This window comes from Electrona antarctica, assembly GCF_951216825.1.
Source record: "Electrona antarctica genome assembly, chromosome: 21".
Lineage (NCBI taxonomy): Eukaryota > Metazoa > Chordata > Actinopteri > Myctophiformes > Myctophidae > Electrona > Electrona antarctica.
This window is the reverse complement of record NC_136802.1, coordinates 13962770-13986333: the sequence shown is the minus strand read 5'-3', so window position 1 is coordinate 13986333 and position 23564 is coordinate 13962770. Positions and strand designations below refer to the sequence as shown.

The window sequence follows — 23564 nt, the reverse complement described above, 5'->3', positions numbered from 1 at the left end:
TCTGTGGTTCCTATCTAAGGTTACCTACTGTATGTGAAAAGGTACTACTGGACATAATGTATGACAAAGGTACAAACACGACCCTGACTACACTGTGTCTTATTTAGCTTGAAGCTACAATCCTGTCCAGTTGTCTCGCTCTATACCCTTCACAGAGAGGCAGTCGCAATGCTGTCCGAAACTAGATGGGCGGCTCCTCTATTGGCCAATCCGGTGTGCCAACTGCTTCAGATAACTTTATCGACATTTTCAACCAGGAAGTAAGTGTACCTGACCCTGCAGGGGTCAGTAAGTGTACCTGACCCTGCAGGGGTCAAACCATAGAGTTGGATATAAACTAGAGAGCAGACAGCCCCGCCCCCCACAATTCATTCCAATGGAAGTTGCTCACTGGCGTTTGAAGCAGCCAGTAGAACGCTCTACTTCCGCAGTTTCTCGATTCGGAAAATGCGGAAGTGCTAACTTGCCTGAACGCGCCTGAATCGATTCTTGAACGCGCTCCCTGTGTTAACATACTCTGCCATACAGACATACAGACAAAATACTGTTTATTCATTACAGTAAGTCCCGGATTGTAGCTTTAAATGCAGCCAACTGTCTGTTGATTGTATTAGAGGTTTTGCCAAGAGAATAATGGGACTAATCAGCGCTGCCGTTTTCAGAAGGTCTCTGTGCACTGCAGGAGTGTAGCCAAAGTGCTACCCGATAATGTTATTCTATGATTATAATTATAATTATTACTATTCTGTATATCATTCATATTAATGTTATGATTATTAAATACATGTTCAAGCATGACTGCAAAAAACAAACAAAAAAACCCCAAAAAAACAATGCTGTACATTTTTAGATATTTTAAAGAAATACAAAAAGGTATTTTTGTAATCAAGCCAATGTTTGAAATGGTTCTGTTTGATGGGTTGATGTTGTGCTAAAGTGTGTGAGGACCTTGTTTGAAAACCTCGACCTTTCCTACAGTCTTTTTTTATGGTATATTGGTGCCATTATAATATGGACAGTTGCTCTGCTATACCAAAGCAGTCTTTTTTCTTTGCCACGGTCTTATCTTCACATTACGTGGATTTGGGATTTGATCCTGTGTCTCCCGAGGCGTCTATTCCCGAAGAAGCAATGTAATGCCAAATGTGCTGTTGTTTTAGCCGGTGTGCATTTCCTCTTTCAAGCGATGAGCAGCGACACCGCCGTCCAGGTCAGAACTAGCGAATCCTGTGCCCTTAATATCGTTAACGCCAAACACACCTAGACCTAGTTACACACACAGCTAGTTGACATTCTGATCGCTGTGGCATTTTTAATGTAATGAAACTTGTCAACGATGGCGGAGAAGACAAGCTCACACACGCAGACATTGACAGGAGTAAGCCATCACCGATGCAAGTAGAGTGATCCCAAAGACTGCAATGCACGACAAAACTAAGCCTTGCTATTATTAGGAAATGGTTCCTTCATTGTGTAGCAGAGGACTTCAACAGAGTGTAGACAAACAAAAGACCAAAGGCATGTTTCCCCCTTACACTGGAGAGCTATCTAGACTAGTGGAATTATTTCCATTTCTTGACTGCTTTGTACTCCTCAATCTGAATTCTTATGAAGTGTGACTATTTTATTATTTTTTTTTGTGCTGCGTGTCTCTTTTGGTGTCACTCCAAAGGGTATGTATCAGCATCTGAAAGGATATTCATTTTAAGCATTCTCTTTTGTCTATTTTTAGGGAAACAATGTGATTCAGTCTGCTTTTTGTAAAATATGAATTTATAGTAATTATTGGAGTGAAACTAATAATATTTTGTAATCCTAGTGTTTTCTGGACCTGCAATAAGTTTCTTTTGCTATACGACACACAATTCAATATTTCAACATTTCCAAACGGGACAAATCATGTCCTGTGGTTTTATCATCTTGGCCCAAAGGTTGGCTCACATTTCACAGTGATGTGATAGCAATCACTAAATGAACCAAGAAACATGAACCTCATGTCTACAATCATTGGACAGGTTGAGTTATGTGTTCAGAGTTGTTTAATCAATACGAGAACAGAAACATGATTTCAGTGGATTTATGAAGCAATGTTCCTTTCATTGCAAATGCAATTTTTTGAGCCGATTGAGGCACAAAGTTTATTAGAACAAATATTTACAGTGTGTTTGTGTGAGTGTGTGTGTGTGTGTGTGTTTTAATGGATACTATGTTAAAAGTCTATGCCCATCATGTAATTCAGTGTAAGTATTATTGTGAGTTTGATTGTGTATATTCCTTTGGTAGATTTTGAGAACTTCCTCCTTTGTCCTTATTTCAATGATCGGAACATAATATGTGATTAATGAATACTGTTTTACCTACATGTAGATCCACTGTGAAATCCAGAGAAAAAAACATGTTCTTTGAAAGAATGCTGGGACGTTATTGTGACGTTATTGTGAGACACTAAGGCACAGAATATTCTGGGAATTTAAATCCTACAAACGTTCCGTCAATGGAAAAATGATATCCCCCTTATGGTTTCGCTGAGTGCCCGTGTGTACTGTGCATGTTCACGGCATGTGTGTGTGTTTCTTCCCCCCCCCCCCTTCTTATTTTCTAAATGCATACATAGCTGTTGGTATTTATGTATTTTAGCCACTGTGAGGAGGAACATATATTTCAGTGAATTGCAGAGGTTTGTTTGTTCCGTTTGACCCCTCCCCCCCACCCCTTTAAAGAAAGGTGATCAAAACGTTTATATGAAAATGAAAATAAAAATGTTAAATGAAGACATTGCAGGCCTCAGCCATTAAAGATTGAAATCATTGCTGTTGTCATGACTATAACTTATTTCAAAACGTTTTTTTCGTTGGGCCCTGAAAGGACACTGACACTGCCTCCAGACAGTGGAGTCACGAAGATGCCAAAAGCCGCGAGCGGCAGGCGTCTCTCGTGGCTTTTGGAATCTTCGTGACTCCACTGTCAGTGCAGGCACACTGTAGCGTCACGAAGATGCCAAAAGATGCGAGCCGGCAGGCGTCTCTTCCTGGTTTTTAGACCGCTGGTGGATGAAAAATGAAGCTTGCGCGCGGCTTCCACTTGCCGCGGGGGCAAGAGTTTCCGGGAATCTGGCCGACGCAGCATTCTGCCGCGTGGAGCTTAATTTCCATCCACCAGCTGTCTAAAAACCAGGAAGAGACGCCTGCCACGAGCGGCTTTTTGCCACGCCTTGATGCCCAAGTGTGCTTACACCCATAGTGGAAGCACCCAGAGTAATGAAGTTACTCCACTAGTGTAACTACAATGGACTAGCCAATCACAGGGACATTTTTCCTTCAGGTTATGGGATGTATAACCTTGGTTGGCTAATATTCTTCTTCTATTAGTTTCCAGCAGGCTGTACGCTGAAGCATAATACTGCCCTCCACAGGCCGACGATAGATATTTCCACATAGTCCAGTAGAGTGAAGATATTTTAGCACTGTTTGCCTACAAGTTCTGTTTTCTTTTGTACTTTCTCCCAAGTATAATTGACTGTCATGTAAAGCTTGTAAAGCATGTAAAGCTCACCCCTAGCCTATTATACACACTCCCACTCACAGTCCATGTAACAAATCACCTACAACACTGTCCAGCCATACTGGGGGTTGACCCAGTCTTTTTGATTGCTTGGTGTAATGTATAGGATGGAGTAGGCAACATGGTGCTCTAGAGCCACATGTGGCTCTTATAAGGCCCTCTCCAGTGGCTCCCAGTTACCTAGGAATAAGAGGTTTTCTTTTTTCTACATTTTAATCAATTTATTATTGAAGTAGGCATAAAGTTATTCTCCTATTGACATTGTAAAGAAAAAAGCTTTGCATAATACACCAGGTAAAAATAAGAAACAAATGATGGAAGAACAAAATAAAGAATGTATGCTGTACTTGTTTGCTTTCACCACCAACGCTGCTGGGTTACTGTATTAATACTTGATGATCTGCTTTGCGAATAAAAGTAATATTGAAAGACCAGAAGAAGCGCACACAAATGAATAAAGCAAACATATTTTGTGGCTCCAGACAGATTTATTTTAATACATTTTTTTTGTCAAAAAAAAGGCGGGTGTCACAGAAGGAAAGGGGTTCAGGCGCAAACCGACAGAATCAAGCTTTTGCGTTCAAACTTTATAAAACCTATACACAAATGTAGATTACATTTTCACTCCACTTCAGTCAACCTTTTATGCACATGCATAAATCCATACACATAAAAAGCTCAATTCCCACATGCTCTGTCTCTTCAGTTCACACCTCCCCCACAGCCCCAGGTGGCCTTCGGAACGTGTGGTAGCCCACACAGTGGCTGAGGTAGCAGGGGACGCAGAGACCTCTCTATGCCCCCTGTAAGAATAGCCCAGCTAACCCATGGGCCGGCTACTCCAGGGACAAGGACATGGCCCATTTAACCTCTCCATCACCACCGTCTCCACTATGCCTTTTCTATATCTGTGAGAGGGACATTAATGCACACACCAGTCTCTCCGTCTGCTCACTCAGATGATACACACACAGACAGACACACACACACACACACACACACACACACACACACACACACACACACACACACACACACACACACACATATCTCTCTGCTTGCAGGGATTCACACATACAACACATGGAAGGGAATGAGTGTGAAAATTAGTGTGTGTGTGTGTGTGTGTGTGTGTGTGTGTGTGTGTGTGTGCACTTGTGAGTATGCATATTAAAATGCATGTACAGTATGTGTATGTATGCCATATTCGTAGGCGACTAGGCGTTACTCTCCTTGAATGACAAGACACATTAAGAAGGTGTTGCTGTCCCATTTCACTCGTGCTCTTTGGGATGTGGCACACAACAGTCCTTTGCTGTAGTAAGTGTGATATCGACTGTGGCTGAGTGGCTTCAAAACACTCGTCTATTTATATTAAAATTGGCTTAAGGGAGGACCGGCCAGCGGGCCGGGGGATCACTCTGTCACGCTCATGTCACTATGCCTCTGCCATATAACCATAGGAGTTCTCAATTCAGCTACGCCCAAATATGGAGTGTGTCGTCATGGCATCAGGCGCAAACAATTCAGTCAGCTCCATATATTATGGGCACCAAAGGGGGAATGGTCATATATGGGCATATACAGTACTGATGACATCAGCGAACTCCATACATGTGCATAAAAGGGACATGAACTGACAGATAGAGAGTTTTGGTTGTCCAAGCAACAGATCCAGCCGCTATTCTGCCCATACAGTAATATGGTGATGTGTTGTGCATTGCTGGGTAAAACTGATATGAGGTCAGGGGACTTACATGGCCAGTTAAGACTGAGGTTAGGGGCCTCAAAAATGTCTTTAAAAAAAAAGAGGTTAGAGTTAGATTTAGTGTTAGGGTTTGTAATATCGGACAACACGCGCCGCCGCTGTCTAAACAGTAGCCATGATCAACGCAGCTTGCAGCCTCTGAATGTCTCCGAAACGCTACAAGATAACGTTTCGCCCTGGAGATGGTTGCGCCGCCCCGGTAGGTCAGTATAGACACGTCTACTGGAGCTTTGAATGCTCTGATTAAACGTGATTGTGGCCCTTTCAATGCATTGATGGCATTCAAATCTGCTACAGAAACAGACATCTCAATATATGGGCACAAACAGGCCACAGACAGACGGATACAAGGGTACTCTCCTCGACACTATGACTCAGACATATTGGTCAGATAGATCTGCGGTGCAACGTGTGAAGGCCCCGTAGCGGCCCGAACCTCTAGTTTATTAAAAATCACACCCCTGTGAACTGAGTGGTGCAAGGTCTTATATAGTCTGATCAGCTATGTCAGTGACGTCACACACTAACCATAGCAACCATGCTCACCTGTGCACGGACACGTACACAGGTACACAAACATACAGACAAAGCTGGTTGTTGGAGTGGTTTGCACCACTCAAAAACGGCAACTTTACAATTTAGGCGTTTAGCCTAATCACATTTTTGGAAGAGAGAACCATGTGTAGGGCCTCAAAGAGACTAGGATACTGTAAACCTATATCTTTTGTCTCAACAAACAATGCTAACTAAATAATATACATTAAGATGTTAGCAGTTTGTGGATTCTATTCTACCATTCACCATTAAGCATCCGAATTGTCATTTTGCTATAGATCTGTTCAGCCCCTCTTGTTTTCTTTGCTCCAATTTTAATGTAGACTACTGTTGTACATCAGAAAACAAAGCCCTGGAAAAGTCAATAATTGCACAATAAGGTGCTCCTCTGGTGTCCTTTCTTCCACAGCATGCCAGACAGAGCCATTGATTTACAGTATTTGTTAAAAAGGTAAACCTCTATTCCGATCATTGCTATCTAGAGTGTTGTTTTTGCAGCCGCTCCTATATGCACAGCTTTGTGTGTACCGCCGTACGGGTATGTCTGTTAGCACGGAATGCGTTTGTAGCACGGAATGTGATGATTTGATTGGCTGATGTCTGATGACGTTCTTCTCATCATCATTCATCATCAACATGATGAAAGGCATCGCTCACTTCACACGAGTGTTTTTTTTTCTTTTTTTTTTACTCAAGAGTGAGTCATTGAATAGCGGTATGCCCTCTGCCCTCTTGTATTTTTTCCTCCCCATCTACCTCTCTCTTTTCTTTTTCTCTCTCTGTCTCTCTGTCTGTCTGCCCCCCCTTCTCTCTCTCTCTCTCTCTCTCTCTCTCACCCACAGATTCTATCCTTGGGGACGCCTGTAGACTGTAAAAAAAAAAAAATAGGCCCCCACGCCCTCTGTCTCGTAGCAACCAACGCGCAGAGAGCTTATCCCATCCTCTTCTTTCACACTCATCCCTGATTATGGTCTGTTCTATGCTTCAGGAGGAGTTCAGTGAACCTCTCACTGGCATCGCTTTACGCAAGAAATCATTTGATCAATCAATGACGTGAACTCTACTGAAAAGACCACCTGCATGACGTCTTCAGCACAGACACCTTATGAGGACTTCACTGTACTGTGTGTGTGCGTGTGCGTGTGCGTGTGCGTGTGCGCGTGTGTGTGTGTGTGTGTGTGTGTGCGTGTGTGTCAGAAGAGGATTAGTCTCTGTGATCATTCCTTTGGGAGGCTCTTCCAAATTTCCTTTATCAGACACTACGGAGCTCCACATTACCGCCTACTGGTCAGTGGACTTACTGCCACTTGGACCTGTATTTGCTATAAAACTTCTCTGCTAGTGAATTGTGACCTCACTTCATCCTGTATCCTGTATTATCTCTCTCTCCTGTTGGATGAAATTGGTATTCCGACCTGAAAATTTATTTTCTGTTTACCAAGAGTTGGAGAGAGACAGGAAGACCCCTGTTACATGCAACTCACTCTATATAGCAATGCAATGATTACTTTGGGAATATAGAGATATTTAGCGCCTATTTGTATATTTGACAAAACAAAATAATATCATTTAATGGTCACTTAATGGTCATTGTAGATGGTCATTTTGTAGTTCCACATCATTTCTTAAGTCCTGCACTAGCAAACTAGAAGAGTGAAGTACTAATTTTCGCCATCAAGTGTTCCACAGTACGTTACCATTACCACCAACTTAATAGGCTACTTCTTATGCATTTCTTCACAGGTACATACTTAATAATAACTATTAATCTACTTTCCCATTAGGTTTGCATGTACTTACTAGGCGTCCACAGTTCATTTGTTTCCATCAGTGTTTCTTGTAGGCTACCTACTGTGGATGGCGTATCTGGCAAATAAATAGTGCATTTTATATAGTGCTTTTCAAAAAGAATTACATTCACCCATTCACTCACAAACTGGCAGAGGAAATCATGCAAGGCAAAGGCACCAATCTGCTGGGAGCAGTTAGGGGCCGGGGTTTAGTGTCTTGCTCAAGGACTTTGACACCATCCAGACCAGGAGGACTCGGGGATTGAGCCGGGAACCTTCAGATTCCAAGACTACAATCCATATCTCATTGATACTTTCCTTTAATTGATTATATGTACTTGGTTAGGGGCACTTTATATGTAATATTGCAGATCTACAGTATAAGCTTCTAGATCAGTCATTTTCGGCTAAGAGATTTTGTGTAAAGGGAAAATAGGAGGGGAATCAGGGGATCAAGTAGTAGACCCCTGGGGGACCCTGGTGGTCAACACAGTAAATGAAGCGTTTAAGTAAAAACTTTTCAAGAGCATTATGGAAGACATCATTCTAATAATTTATCAGTGTTTTCATTCATCATTTAATCACTTACCATGAATAATTTATGATAATTTATCAGCGCCAAAATTAAATACCAAAGACAACAAGCATAGTGTTCCAGATTTGGTGGGGACGTAACAACTACAAAGAAAGGTAAGAAAGCCTTTTAATATGGAGGAATTCTTTAAGATGACCCCATGTTATTCTCCATGGAGAAATTACTTCCGTGAACCAGGCAGAACCAGGGGATGAGTGAGTGACGTCAGGACTTCGGCGCTCTATAAGAAGTAGGCCTAGTGAAAATAATATTTTCACTAGTTTGGGTCCCAACTCCCGGGCAATGAACGTCACTCTTTGGTCTCGACGTGAACGCGGCCATCTTTCCATTAAGTTAATGGCAGGGTGGCAACTAACCACAATTTACCATTGACAGCCAATAGAGCGTCGCAGTCCCGCCCCCTACCATGGACCAGGAAATGAATCCCAATGCATTTTTCCCATAGACATTTAGAAAAGTATTTATTTAAAGACGGTTACGCCGCGGACAAAGCCAACTCGAGTCGTGACAACTCATGACAACACAAACAATATTTTGGACCAAACAAATAATTACAAAGAAGAAAAACAACAAAAAAAGTGTTGTAACCTGCCGTTTTTTTCTTCTTTCTAAAAAATGTTGTTTGTTGTCATGATTTGTCACGACTCGAGTTGGCTTTGTCCGCGGCGTAAACGTCTTTAAATAAATACTTTCTGAAATGTCTATGAGGAAAATGAACGGAGAATCATTTCCTGGTCCATGGTAGGGGGCGGGACTGCGACACTCTATACATCCAAACAGAAAACTCCTATCTGATTGTATTAAACAAGTCAAACTCACCAACATTGCAGATGTACGAAAAGCTTGATTTATCCTCTTTCTATCTGCAATGTTGTTGTTTCATAAAAATCCACCATAGACATGAGCTACTTTCTGTCAAGAAATTCCTTGCAGTAGTCAGGGGATAGTCTATTAATACAATCTGGGAATACATTTCTTACCAAGAATTGTCTTCACCGATGTGTTTGTAAGGGTGTCTACTAACATATCCCATGTGTGGTGTGTGTGTGGTGTGGTGTGGTGTGTTTTGTTTTTTGTTTGTTTTTCCTTGTCTTTTGTGTAAGTCATGTGTATTTTGTATGCTTAATTGAAAAATCATTAAAAAACCTAGGGGAATTTTTGACAGCTGCTGAAAGTTGGGGCACCATCAACAACCAATATAAGGCAAAATGTTCTAAATTTCATTATGCTTTAAGTAGCATGTGACATGTCAAACTAGGGGATTTTCATGATTCTGAATTCATTCCAAACCCCCTAGTTTGGCCATAGCCACACATTTGTGATGACGGCTATGGCCGTTTTTAGCCCAAGGAGTGTTTATCGTGCAAAACTAATGCTTGGAATGGATTCAGAATTATGAAAAAACCCTAGTTTGACATGTCACATGCTAAAGCATAATGACATTTAGAACATTTTGCCTTATATTGGTTGTTGTTGTTGATATGGTTGATGGTACCCCAACTTTCAGCAGCTGTCAAAAATTCCCCTAGTGGTTGAATATATAGAAACCAATGTGGGATATGTTAGTAGACACCTTTACAAACACATTGGTGAAGAAATGTCTTCCAAGATTTGATATTATTCTGATAATATTCTCTGACTACAGGCGATTCTTTTTCAGTGTCATTTCAGAAAAGCAACGTCATTATGTGCAAATTCAAAACAGGTGCAGGGCCGTTGAGTGATAGCACTTCCAAACTCCAGCTCCAAATAATCACCTGCAAGGAATATCTTGACAGAAATTTAAGTAGCTCAAAACATGGATTTTTATGAAACAAACACTTGCAGATAGAGGATAATTCAAGATTTTCGTACAGCTGCAATGTTGGTGAGTTTGACATCATTTAATACAATCTGTTTGGATGTAGTCCTATGAAAATTAATTTAATCCTTTGCAGTTTGTTGAACTCACCCTTTCGTTGACATTAAGGAAGTATTTAGACAGGTGGTGACACAGCTATAACCGTGACACAGCTATAACCGGGCATAAAAAAGGTCGAAAATCTACTTTTGTCTAGCATTTTTATCCAACTATAGCGTTGGATCAAGACTATTAGATGTATTTTATCAGACTCGATAAAAATGCATATGAAGATAGGTATCCAACTATGTCAAAGAGCACAGCCACAGATTATTTACCAGGCAACTTTAAGCAATGTAATGAATTCACAAATCTATGCAGAAGTCGTAAGTGAGGCCAGGTCGGCCTCTTGTGGCGAGTGACCAAAGGTGCATGTTGATTATTCATATTCCTTCACTGGTATTAAAACACAGGGGCGTGTACTGTATACATACACAGTATTCTACAAATGAATGAATAGCATATTGTCTGACAATTTCATAACTTCATCGTGTGTGTGTGTGTGTGTGTGTGTGTGTGTGTGGTGTGTGTGTGTGTGTGTGTGTGTGTGTGTGTGTGTGTGTGTGTGTGTGTGTCAAGTTCACTGCTTTGGGTGCTGTAACCCACGGCAGGCACATGATCACAACACAAGACTGTCTGAGGCTGTCATGGTCATCATGTGATTGGAGCCAGCTGATTATAACTATAAAAAACTATTAATAAATAGTAGGCATAAATAGTAGGCTACCTCATCTAAGTAGGCTAGATGTCAGCAAGAGGATGTTGCAAGGGTAAGGTTCCTATAATCTACAACTTCATGAAAATAAATCCAATCATGCACAATAATTGTACTTTGGAATGTTCCCAGACTGCCCAGAGTACTGTTAAGAACACACTTTCCTCAGGAGACAGCAAGGTACTAGTTACAAATGAGTTACAAATGATGAATTCCTGTTCTGTTCTTTGACTATATAGAAGTGTCTATTTGTACGTCTCTAAATGTTTTGATGAATTGAACATGGTGGACCCTCTTGTAAACAAGTGTAATGCTTAATTGGGTAGTCCACTCACAGTTAACAGTCTTTGTATTGAGTTTGTGCTTGAAATGTACTGTAATTCTGCAAACTGTTAATACATATTTCAATCAATCAATCAAAAAATAGTTTAATAAAAGAGAACTCACTTCTCTGTGTGACACCCATGAGTTCCTACTTCTGCCAATTATTGCATTGGGTTATGGCGCCCTCTTTTGGTTGAAATTGTGCCTGGGCTCGTTTAAATTTCTGGTTTGAATGGTGTTTGCATGTGCAGTATGTAGCCTATGTTGTGTTTCATGGCGCTACAGCATGTAACCGATAAGCATTTGTTTTGTATAATGTACCCGTGTTATAACCTGCAAAACATATATTTCATTTAAATAGGTTTCACAAAAAGAAATGCAGTTATTCTGTATTTTGTGGACCCTGTCGATAAATGTATATCACATGATAAATTATATTGTATTATGATATAATATATCACAAATACATTTTGGCCAGTAAGAAATGTTTTCTCCCATGTGAGAGTGTAAAAATGTATTTTTGGCCATGAAGTGTACACTAAAAGCTCAAAATGTGTCTACAAACAAATGAATACATAATAATTGGCACACAAAATACTTTTTTTTATTGTGAAATACCACCACATATATCAAAACCTTTAGTACAAAATGACTTCCAATATTTGTGACACCCTGGACCGGATTGTTGCACAACAGGGGGAAAATTAGGTTTCTAGAGCAGGTTTAAAGTTGCTGCCAAGCGACCTCCTCTGGGGTCCAGTTTCCCAGACAGGCATTAACCTTAGCCCCAGACTAAAACACAATGTATCCATCATTCATCTCTGTTGTTAGATTGATTTAATTTAGATCCGACCTTGGTCCATGGTGTGGAAACAGTTTAGCCAGCATAGTAATGAACTGAAAGGCCCAGCGAACGCGCTGTGTCATGCACTTGAAATCAGTGGTCCTAATTCAGTACTTCTCCCAAACATTTTTCAAAGTTTGTCTATAAGGGGTTGAGGTATGTCAGAAATACACTTGATCTAGTCTAATTATTAGAAAAACCTAAAGACCTAAATGTGAAATATCCCTGGACTTTATTGCTTCTTGAAAATCCTCTTGGCATCCACTCCCTCGTAGTTGTATGTCTGCGAGGAAAAGAGGAATGTTTGTGAACAAAAACTACAAGACTGTTGTTAATTGCACTCAGAAGAAATCTCCCAAATATAGATCAATAGCAAAATAAAAAAAACTCCACCAAAACAGGGTGAACATGTGAAAAATAAAAATTTGAATAGAACAAATCCGAACCTGTACAAGCTCTCCTCCAACCAGAGATCGAGTGGTGGTCAAAACTTTACTGTTGTCTTTTCTGGTGAATTTTCCGTTCAGCATGTCCCCATCCATCTCCCACAAACCCTGGCAGAGATATAATGGATACATAATTATGTAGACACATAACATGACAGTAGGGGAAACTAAGATGCTTGAATTGAGTTTATTCCAGTGTGTATGGTGTGTTGAGCTGCACTAGGTTGTTGTGTGCACTGTGCATACATATTCGAGTACACAGTGACATAAGAGTGTAAAGGCCTATTCATAGTCTTGATTTTCGGTGGTGAGGTGACCACCGCTCTGGTGGTGAGCTGACCACCGGAGCTGAAATAACGTTGAGCGGTGGTGAGTAAAAACAGAGAGAAGGGCTGGAGCGGTGGCGGTGGTTTGCTCTTCACCGCGGCTCGTGACGTCATGTTGTAGTTCGGTGGTCACCTCACCACCGAAAATCCAGACTATGTATGAGCCTTAAGTGTCTGTGAAAGTGTACAAATAGATCCTTGTGGATCTTTCAAAGGGTCATTGTCACTCTGGATTTAGCTGTTTAGGCACTTTCATACTGCTCAGTTTTGGACAAATAGGCTTCTAGCATCAAGATGGAAGTGAATCTAAACTTCTCAATATAGTTTTTTTCAGCAGTTATAGTAGGCTTATCTACTTTTTTCCGAGTTTGATGGCAGAAACTGTTGTGCTTTTTTGTCTCAATTCCACCTACAGTACCTCTAGTGGCAATGGCCTTGAGCAAAGCACTGACTTGCATGCGTAAACACCAACGATACTCACTGAGACTTCGGTGCCATCTGCCAAGGCATAGTCAAACTGGACACCCAGGGTGAAATCGATGTCTTTGGTGCGAAAGGTGCTTGACTCCTTGAGGTGGAACTTGTCCCCTGTCTGTTCAATGATGATTTTCAGGTTGTCATGTTCCGCAAGCTTCCTCTTCATTACATTAACACCTGGTTGAACAACAGGCAAGCATGGAAACATTTCAGGGAATGTCTGACAATATACTTGGCTGCAACAAACTATGCACTGCTATTTTGAAGACATGCTTTGAAAGTACGGTAGGCCTATAGTAGGTCTGCTGTCTGCATGTTTACACAACGCCTCCCGAGCTTGCCTTAAGGCTTGTGGCCACAAGTTATACAGTACAGAAACCAGTTGTAAATGTCATATACTCTAGTGTTGCCTGGCCTGTAGGCTATATTGGCCTAGTAATCAAATGTCTAGTATTATTTTGTCCCCACTATGCTATCAAGGTTCAAGGTTCTTTATTATTTGTCTCCCGAGGAAGAAATTTGTCTTAGACAAAGGGCCCCGTATAGGCGTAGCCCTTATGCCCATGTCGCCGCAGAGCAGCGCCAATATGCCTTCCAAGTACTAAACCAGATTATCAACATGCCTTCCTGTTTTACTATTAGACATTAATCATGTTTCAAACTAGTCCACACTTGCAGTTAGCTCTGGTCCATACTGTACATAGCCCTAATGCCGTTGCTGCCGTTGCATTAGATTAGAGCTATGGGACTTTCAATGAATTTCCCTCGCATGAAAGACTTTTAGTTACTCCACTGCACCATCTACCGATATTGCCAAGAGAAAATCCCATTGGCAAGATTTTTCATTTTGGTGAAAAGAAAATCGCTTTCTGGACAAAAAGTTAATTTTATACGTGTGGTGTGGGGCTCAGAGTGCATCCACCGGGGAAAGTAGTCTTTCTAATGACCAAAACCGTCTTTGTATTGGTGAAAACGTTCTTTTTATTTTAGCAGAAGTCGAGAGGCTGGTCTGCATTTCATGCGAGGGCAATTAATTGAAAGTCCCATAGCTCTAATGCATTATGATGACAGACACACACACACACACACACACACACACACACACACACACACACACACACACACACACACACACACACACACACACACACACACACACGTTGAACCAACAAGATGGCCTCATAAATAAGAGATGCCACCATTAAAATTCCAAACAGTAGGTAAAACTATTGAACCAGGGAATAGAGTTACATAATACTGATATAGAGTTGCATAATGTGCACTGTGGGGCATGTGAAAGACACGCAGACATACTCTGTACACGTACACACATGCTATGAGTCACTTAACTCACCCATCTCCTCCATGAACTTGTCATAGTTCTCGCTGCGCTCAACTTTCCAGGTTCCGTTAAACGCCATGGCTGCAGGGTCGAAGCGTTGTAGCAGGTGCTGAGATGCTGACAGACCGTGGGATTCCAAATGCCCAATGACCTTCCTTTATATATAAACTCCTCCCCTCTCCTCCTCTTCTTCAACCCCCACACCTCCCCTTCCCTCCTCCAATTGACACACACATACCCACAATTCCCATCCCCACCCTGTCCGTCCCAGCTAGGGTTGGCATGGGAGATGCTCTCCTTTTTATTGTCCTGATTATCTGTCTGCCGTTTAAAGCTTGTGTGTAATGTAGGCCGATTGTCGCACGGCCTCAAGGATCCACTGATAAATAAGGCAAAGGGCAGCTCCCCTCAGTCGACCTCGTATACGGGCATAACACTGAGCCACTGTTCCGTAAGGGAGGAGGGGGGGTGGGGGGGAGCAAGTGGGTCTACTGCATTGTTTGTTGCCCATGGCATTCGCTCACCCAGGCCCCTCTCTCTCTCTCTCTCCCTCTCGTTCTGTTACACTCTCACTCATTCAATGTCCCACCCCAGCCCCTCTCCATTCTCATTCCAACCCCTCTCTCCCCACACCGTGCCTTGCATGACAATGAGTTATAATGGGACTTCCCCATTGACAGTGGTGACGAGTTCTTCTTGGCTAGTTTATACAGCAAAAACATACATATGTGACATTGAATTGTATGTGTCCTTCTACCAGGTCTGAGGCTGACCTGGTAGAATTTGGTGCTACACATTATCACTTTCACTACATGTCCATGACAATGGTGTACTATAGCCTAACTGCATTCTCTGGAGGACATTTTAGTCATTGGAATTATTGGCATGGTGTGTGGGACACAGAATACTGAATACATTGTTCACACCTCATGAAGCCAAGGCTGTTACTTAAATGCCTCTAAATCTATATAAAATTAAATAACATCACCAGCTACAGATGTCCTCGAGTGGAGTGAGAGAGAGAGAGACCGACCATGTCTATAATGTAGGGGGTCTAATGGGCTTGCCTTTAGGTATAGCCTGTTTGTAAATAGATTGCAAGGATGGATGCTGTTCTAGCCTTATAATCTACCATACAGTCTGCATCAGTGGGAGCATGGAGACTTGCCATATCTGATAATGCTATCTAATGTGGACAGGTGTGGTAGTAATAACCGATTTGGAACTGATTTGGAAATCTGGTTGCATCACCCACTGGCTGATAAAAGTATTTAACATAAAATAGTGATCAGCACTGTGTGAACTCTAAGAAAGTTGATGCAGGTCAGGAAGTGCAGTCGTTGTATTGTGCTACACATGTAGAACACATGGGTGTTCCAGGTTCATGAGTTGTAAATAAAAACACCAAGGTATTTAGAGTATATGATGAGGAGACCCACCTGTGAGATCGTTTCATGGCCCGTGGTCACCAACTCCCCTATAGGACTCAAACACCATCTCTGTCTTCTTAACATTCAAGACGAGGTGGTTGTCATCCAGTGTGTTGTTTTAGTTTTAGTCACATTTTAGTCACCTGGAATGTGTTAGTCTAGTTTTAGTCTAGACTAAATATCATAAGATTTTAGTCGACTAAATCTACAGTTGATTTAGTTGATGCCGTCGTAATGACGGCATCAAGGCATCACGTTTTTTTTTACTTGCTGAAAATAGCGCTGCGACGCGTTGTGAGCTTGTAGATCATCTATTTTCAGCATGCAACTACCGGTAATTGTAAAATGACTTATACTGATCTCTTGTCCACTAGTCCCTTCCTAACATTTGTAATGATGTAATGATGCTGGAGTGAGTTGTTAAGTGAAGGGGGGGGGGGGGGGGGGGGGGTTCATGTAAGTTCGCAGGATTGACGTTCCTGTTTATAGAATATTTTTTTGACTAGATTTACATCAGACACCCAATGTCAGGGTTCAGTTGAACTGATTAGGATTCAGTGAAGGATGTTGCAATCTCAAATATGACCTAGATTTAAGAAGTAGAGGAAGTAATGGAATTTTATATTTCACCACTAAAGGTAGATTCCTGCTTGTCCTAGCTCCCTGCGTCTTGCATAACCCAAAGCTATAGTGCTCGCACTCATTTTGTTGTTTTTCATTTTCTCAGTTCCCCCTGTGTACTATATGGCCCCCTGTGTCTGCCGACCCCCACTGTTGTCCTGGGCAGGGGTTTTCACACATTCTGTGCCCAAGGCACACCAATGGGCAAAAAAAGCTTACAATGGCTTGCGCTGCAACACATTGTAAGCTTGTAGAGCTGCTGCTACACAGTGGCAGAGGTTCGGGCTGCAATGAGGCCCTCACACCAATGCAGTGTTGTTTTTGGCAGAACATTTTGATCTTAGTTTTAGTTGTAGTCTCTTGAATAGTTTTCATTTAGTTTTAGTCACATTTTAGTCACCTGGAATGTTTTAGTGTTAGTCAACTAAATGTCATAAAATGTGTTTTGGCGAGCCTTGATGCTGTCGCAATGACTGATTTTGCACTTGCTGAAAATAGCCGATCTACAAAGATTGGCTATTTTCAGCATGCAACCAAGTGTAAAATTGTCCACTAGTCCCTTCCTAACATTTTAGTCTAGTTTTTATTTGTCGACGAAATTGTCAATATATTTAGTCTTAGTTTTAGTCATCGTAGCTTAGTTTTCATTCAGTTTCCGTTTAGTTTTCATCAGTGGAAAAAGGTAGTCGACGAACATTTTTCGTCTTAGTTTTAGTCGACGAAATCAACACTGCACCAATGTCTCACCCCAGGCCGATCCGACGGAGCCAGAGACTTGTCTACCAGTGTCCCTTGACTCCCGTGTCCATATAGGAGCATAATATTGTTTGGATCGGCGGTTATGGACAACTAGATATGCTTATATGCCGGGCAATCTGGAGCTGTCGCATCTGTGGCTCTGGACAACCGGATCTCCATAAATGCATATGGGCGTATAGGGTCTGTTTATGATTTAAGTTATAGTGATGTGACCGTGGTCCTGCCTATGGATGGGCGTATCGTATTTGTTTATGGTTATGTCTGAGTCATTGTTGGAAAGGCCAAACCATAATTAGGCTGCCTTGCCAACAGGCATGCGCAGAGGGTTTTTGATTGGCCTAATTGTTAAGACTGCATTACAGACACCTGTGCTGTTAGTGTTAATTATAATTTAGTATGGTCAGCTTGCTCTGCAGAGAGAGTTCAGTTTTCAGTTTATCATTGACAGAACAACACCTCCTTTTGACTGTGTGTCAATGACGATGTAAGGAGTGTATTTTTGTCCATGTTATCACAGTACATGTTTCAGTTTTATGGTCAGTCATCATAGTGACATGGCCGTGATCTGTTCGTCTCCCCCAGCCGGCCGTCCACCCGCCCGGCCTCCCAAGCCAATTTTAATATATTTGCAGTGGGGGAGGGGTTACTAAAAAAATGTAACAAATTGAAATGTTTTGCCCCTAATGACATGCTTAAAATAGGGATGTAGGTTTGTGCCACTGCACACCATTTTGGAACAGCTATACATGCCTCGATCCTTCGATTCACATGGTACCTCATCAGCCACTTTCCTTTCTCCAGACTTTTGGAGGACATATAATGAACATGGAGGTTCATTCTATCTCCCTCAGACCACTAGAAACCAACCAGTTAGGAATCACTGGTGCAGCAACACAATGCCAGCCTACCCACGAACACTGCCAAATGTGTTTGTTAGAGCACTTGTTTCCACAACAATAGGTCTGGGTTGCAGAGCCATTTTTATGGGTCACGGGTAAATACCCCTTAATTATTTAACCCTTGTTTCCTACAAAGCATTATTATTTCAAAAGAATTAAAAAAAAACTCCATAAAAATATATTTCTTACGCTTTGATACCCAGCGAAACTGGGTATTACATTTCTCTGCCGCTTCTCGAGCTAAAAGGTTTGGGAACCACTGTGTTAGAAACTTAGAGCCACAGCAATGAGCAGTGTTGTTTTTGGCAGCAAAATTTTGATTTTAGTTTTAGTCATAGTCTCTTGAATAGTTTTCATTTAGTTTTAGTCACATTTTTGTCCCCTGGAATGTTTTAGTGTGTTTTAGTCGACTAAATGTCATGAGATCTTAGTCGACTGAATCTACGGTTGATTTAGTTGAAAATGTATTTTGGCCATCCTTGATGCCGTCGTAATGACTGATTTTACACATGCTGAAAATATATACATGCTATTTTCAGCATGCAACCAAGTGTAAAATGACTGATCTCTTGTCCACTAGTCCCTTCCTAACATTTTAGTCTAGTTTGTATTTATTAGTTAGTAGTTAGTAGTTAGTTTTAGTCATCATAGCTTAGTTTTCATTTAGTTTCCATTTAGTTTTCGTCTTAGTTTTAGTCGACGAAATCAACACTGGTTAGAGCACCCAGCTCCACAGCCATGAGGCAAACCCGGGCCTCAGCGGTGGTGGGCCAGGCGAGTGTTTATAAACCCGGGCCTCAGCGGTGGTGGGCCAGGCGAGTGTTTATAAACCCGGGCCTCAGCGGTGGTGGGCCAGGCGAGTGTTTATAAACCCGGGCCTCAGCGGTGGTGGGCCAGGCGAGTGTTTATAAACCCGGGCCTCAGCGGTGGTGGGCCAGGCGAGTGTTTATCTCCATGCAACCCAGACGCCCGTTGCTCATTGTTTACTTCCATCCATTCATCCATCTTCATCCACTTATCCTGTAGCAGCTCCAGCAGGAGGAGAATCACAGACTTTCGTTTCCCTGCTGGCCACATTAACCAGCTCTAACTGGGGCATCCCAAGGCGTTCCTCCTAGGCCAGCGTGGAGATATAATCCCCCCACCTGGTCCTTGCTCTGCCCTGTGGTGGTGGCCTGCCCCCCCCAGAGCGACAGGCTGGTAAAGAGGATTAATTGCACCCTGGCTATCCAGCTCGCCATCCTCATGGACTGATGCCCACAGGCATAGTGGAGGCTGGGACCTCCACTATAGCCCTGTGGGCATTGCAGGATTCTACACGTTGCGCGCCAGTTGATCTCCTATTCGGAAGAGATCTACGGACCCCAGTGTACATCGTGTTCGGGCCAGTGCCTGAGCCTGAATTAAGCTTAATTGCAGCTATAAAAGAGAGGCCCGCGTGTATAGGTGTTTGACCTCTCCACCAAAGCTTTGTGCCAAATGGACACGACCATGTAATGTGCCACCAGCTGCATTTATTCAGGGGGCCGTAAGACAGTAAGTTGGGGATGGCAACTCACCAGCCCCTCGCAGGCACAGAAGAGGACCGGGTGGAGGCAAAGAGTGTCCCTTCGTCGGGAACACCAGAGCCTCATTGCATGGGAGAAGAAGCAGGTGTCCACCTCGTCATCTCCAGGACTTCGTGCTGGGGTATAAGGGGCACTGAGTCAGTGAAAACCCTCAGGTGGGTGCTACAGTATGTAGCATCCCAGGGTTGTTAGCCACTTTGAACCCTCGTAAAGTAACTATGTACATTTACTTAAGTACTGTACTTAAGTACAATTTTGAGGTATTTGTACTTTACTTGAGTATTTCCAATTTCCAATACTTTTACTACACTTTCTACTCTACTACATCTCGGATCCAAATATTGTACTTTTAGTACATTTATTTGAAAATTTGATTTACTAGTTACTTTGTAGATTTGGATTATTATTAGAAAACATAGCCTACACAGCCTTATTTCAGCCATTTGAAAATAACTCTTCATGTAACCACCGCGCTCTGACTTAAGGTGTGTTACCCGTTCATATCATATAAATAACGGTAATGGGTCACACACACCAAGACTGCATTTCAATAATTTATTCTTGCATGTTGAACAGGAGACAAACCTTTCGGCTATGCAGCCTTCATCAAAGTCAAAGTCATACGATTTGTCACACACGTTACCGCAGTGAAATTTGTTCTCCGCATTTGACCCATCTCTTGGAGCGGTGAGCCGCAGCCAAGGAGCGGTGAGCTGCAGCGTGCGCCGCGCTCGGGAATCATTTGATTTGTAGATTTGACCCCCAATCCAACCCTTTGATGCTGAGTTCCAAGCAGGGAGGCATTGGGTCCCATTTTTACAGTCTTTGGTATGACCCGGCCGGGGATCGAACCCCGACCTCCCAGTTTCAGGGCGGACACTCTAACCACAAGGCCACTGTCTGGTATCAGACACTGATGAAGGCTGGATAGCTTTATTAGTTACCACCACCATGACCACCACCACCACCACATAAACCTTCTATAATGTGTTTGACCTGCAGGGTCCCTGCAGGGCTCTACACTTTAGTTCAGGTGTACACAAGATTTTGGTGTAGACTGAAAAAAGGAGGGAACAGATCCTTGGAATAAATGTTTGCAGTGTGGTTATCTGTCTGAAAAAAAATAATGCCTTGTCCCAGCATTTCTGTGTTCGTTATTGATCTACAGTATTATTGTGTTATTTGCCTTGGGGAAAGCATTGGGGGGGATTTATGTGTATTGTGATAAATTATTGGTGTATGTAATGTAACCATTTACCTCCTCTTCCTGTTATTGGAGTTGAGTTGGTCGGAGACACAATTGCATGCTGTTGTAAATAAGATATTCTTATTGAGAGTTGTCAGTGCCTGATTCAATCCACTGTTCTTTACATCATGTTCAAATATATAGCTAGATGCATCGACTGAAAGGCCCTGGTACATAAGCACCTTTCGAGAACCAATCTTTGTACAAAACGACTTGATCATACAGTAGATAAGGCTAATCTTATCAGATAAGTGGGGAAAGTCCCACCATACTTCATGTAGCACGTTAATAGCATGTTAAAGCATGTTAAAATGAAATGTTAACATCATTAAACACATATCATCTTGGTGTATTGGCAGCCAAGCCACAATTGCATAACACACAGTATGAGCAATAAAATGCAATTAAGGTTGTAATTGGTCATTAAAAGTAACGACTGTGATGTCATTTAAGGGAGAGGAGACTCACTCAGACCCATGTCTCCTCTCCGTTAATCCCTTGGTTTTACTGCAGTCCATAAAGGCAGCATTTTGTACTTTGAATCTTTCTTGATGCAGATTTATTATATTGGTACTTTGACGAACGACCATGTCGTCTGACAAAAACAACACGGTTTCAATTGAAAAAGCATAGACACTTTTCTCAGTTGAAAGTATATTTATCTTACTAATAGTAATTCGATGAAGTATGAATTAGCCTTTCTCCAGTGGTGGAAAGTAACTTAAATACATTTACTCAAGTACTGTCCCCAATTTGATGCCAATACTTTTGTACTCTTACTCAAGTACATTTTGAATTATGGACTTTTACTTGTAACAGAGTATTTCTGTATTGCAGTATTGATACTTTTACTTAAGTAAAAATTGCGTACTTTTTCCACCACTGCCTTTCCCTCAGCTGACACCAGTCGACAGACATCACATCCTACAGTATGTTTAGAGATTGAGAGTTTTAGAATGATTGCATCAACAACCTGGACATTTCATCAAAAGGAGATATGATAACAATAGCCCTTGATGTAAGTCTTTTTCTCTGATCAACTCCCACAATCCCCTCATCCTGTACCCACCCCACACGCACACATGCACACTCGCATGCACGCACGCAGGCAAGCGTGCATGCATTCCTCTCTCACCATGTTTGTAACATGGGTACCAACACTGGAAACACCGCCCATAGAGACGGCTGTCAGCTGTGAACAGTAATAACTCTCTCAGGATGATGGCACACTCTAGGAGATGACAATACACTGAAATGATTTTGTATAATCTAGCTAATGACTCCCGAACACCATCACCATCTCTCGAGTCAGTGTAGCTGTTTGTAATACATAATAATTAGTACAATAGTTGTTTCTCTACATTATTTCCTCCCAATGGTCTCAATTATTAACAGGAAGGCTTGAGTCACACCTGGTTTCCCTCTCTCTCTCTAATACACAGTAGGCCTTAGAATTACATGGTACAACAAGCCATTTAGACCCCACAAGACTATGCGATATAAATGACAGTAGATTAAATTGAGCCTACTGTAAATGCTACATTAATTGACAATTTGGTGTTGTTTAGGAGGAAACCCTTTCGGTACACACAGTGTACGATACCTCAACAACAACAAAATATAAATCATTGTTGAGCTTGTGGAATTCTGTACAGGACGGTAGAGCAAGCAGGATGGCCAATAAGGTTCCCAATTAAGGGCTATACAAAATGTGAGCTGTGTTTTGGAATATATGTCATGCGGGTTATTAACCGCATGGGATTCTCCAACAACAATGCATAGCCTACATTCAACATACAATGGGATGTGTTACGGCGAGGAGACAAACAAAAACTAAACTTGATTCACACGGCGTGGCCTGGTACCAATAAACATGAATACCAGGCTACAGTGCTGTAGTAGTGTACTTTACTGGTTAACGCCCCCCCCCCCCCCAGAATTAACGACAGAAATGTCAAAACGACTCAACTCTCATCTTCAAAAGAAACTTATCTTCAACTTGAGGCTCACAACATTACACTCACTGGGCATGCCTGAAAGGCCCTTTCTTCTCCCCTAATCTCCCCCATAACCGTAACCACACCAAATCCACATCCAAACCTAACCAGACAGTGCCTTAATGTATACTGCCTAACAGGTGCATTTATCATTTTCCCTTAATCCTTTCAGAGATGAAAGGAGTTGACCACCATCGTTGACCGTTGACCACCATCACAACAGAATAAGTAGGCTACAACACTGATGCTATAGTCTTTAATAACTTAACTTTTCTGCCAGGATACAGCAGCACATATGGATTTCTATTACCATCATACCCATGCACTAATTGACACATTTCATTTCACATTTATGTGGGCTGGTGTATGTAGCTAATATGGGTACGCTAAAGCCCCAAATC

At 42.0% G+C, this 23564-nt stretch overlaps 1 protein-coding gene across 1 annotated transcript; it reads right to left on the bottom strand.

The window, feature by feature from the left end:
* Positions 1-11805: 11805 nt before the first annotated feature.
* Positions 11806-14809, bottom strand: LOC306914467 (fatty acid-binding protein, intestinal-like). The gene is made up of 4 exons (XM_079491502.1): positions 14656-14809; positions 13306-13478; positions 12499-12606; positions 11806-12335 (listed from the first exon to the last, which is right to left on the bottom strand). The coding sequence occupies exons 1-4, from the start codon at positions 14720-14722 to the stop codon at positions 12285-12287; spliced, it is 399 nt and encodes a 132-aa protein (XP_079347628.1). The 5' UTR covers positions 14723-14809; the 3' UTR covers positions 11806-12284.
* Between the last annotated feature and the right edge of the window lie 8755 nt (positions 14810-23564).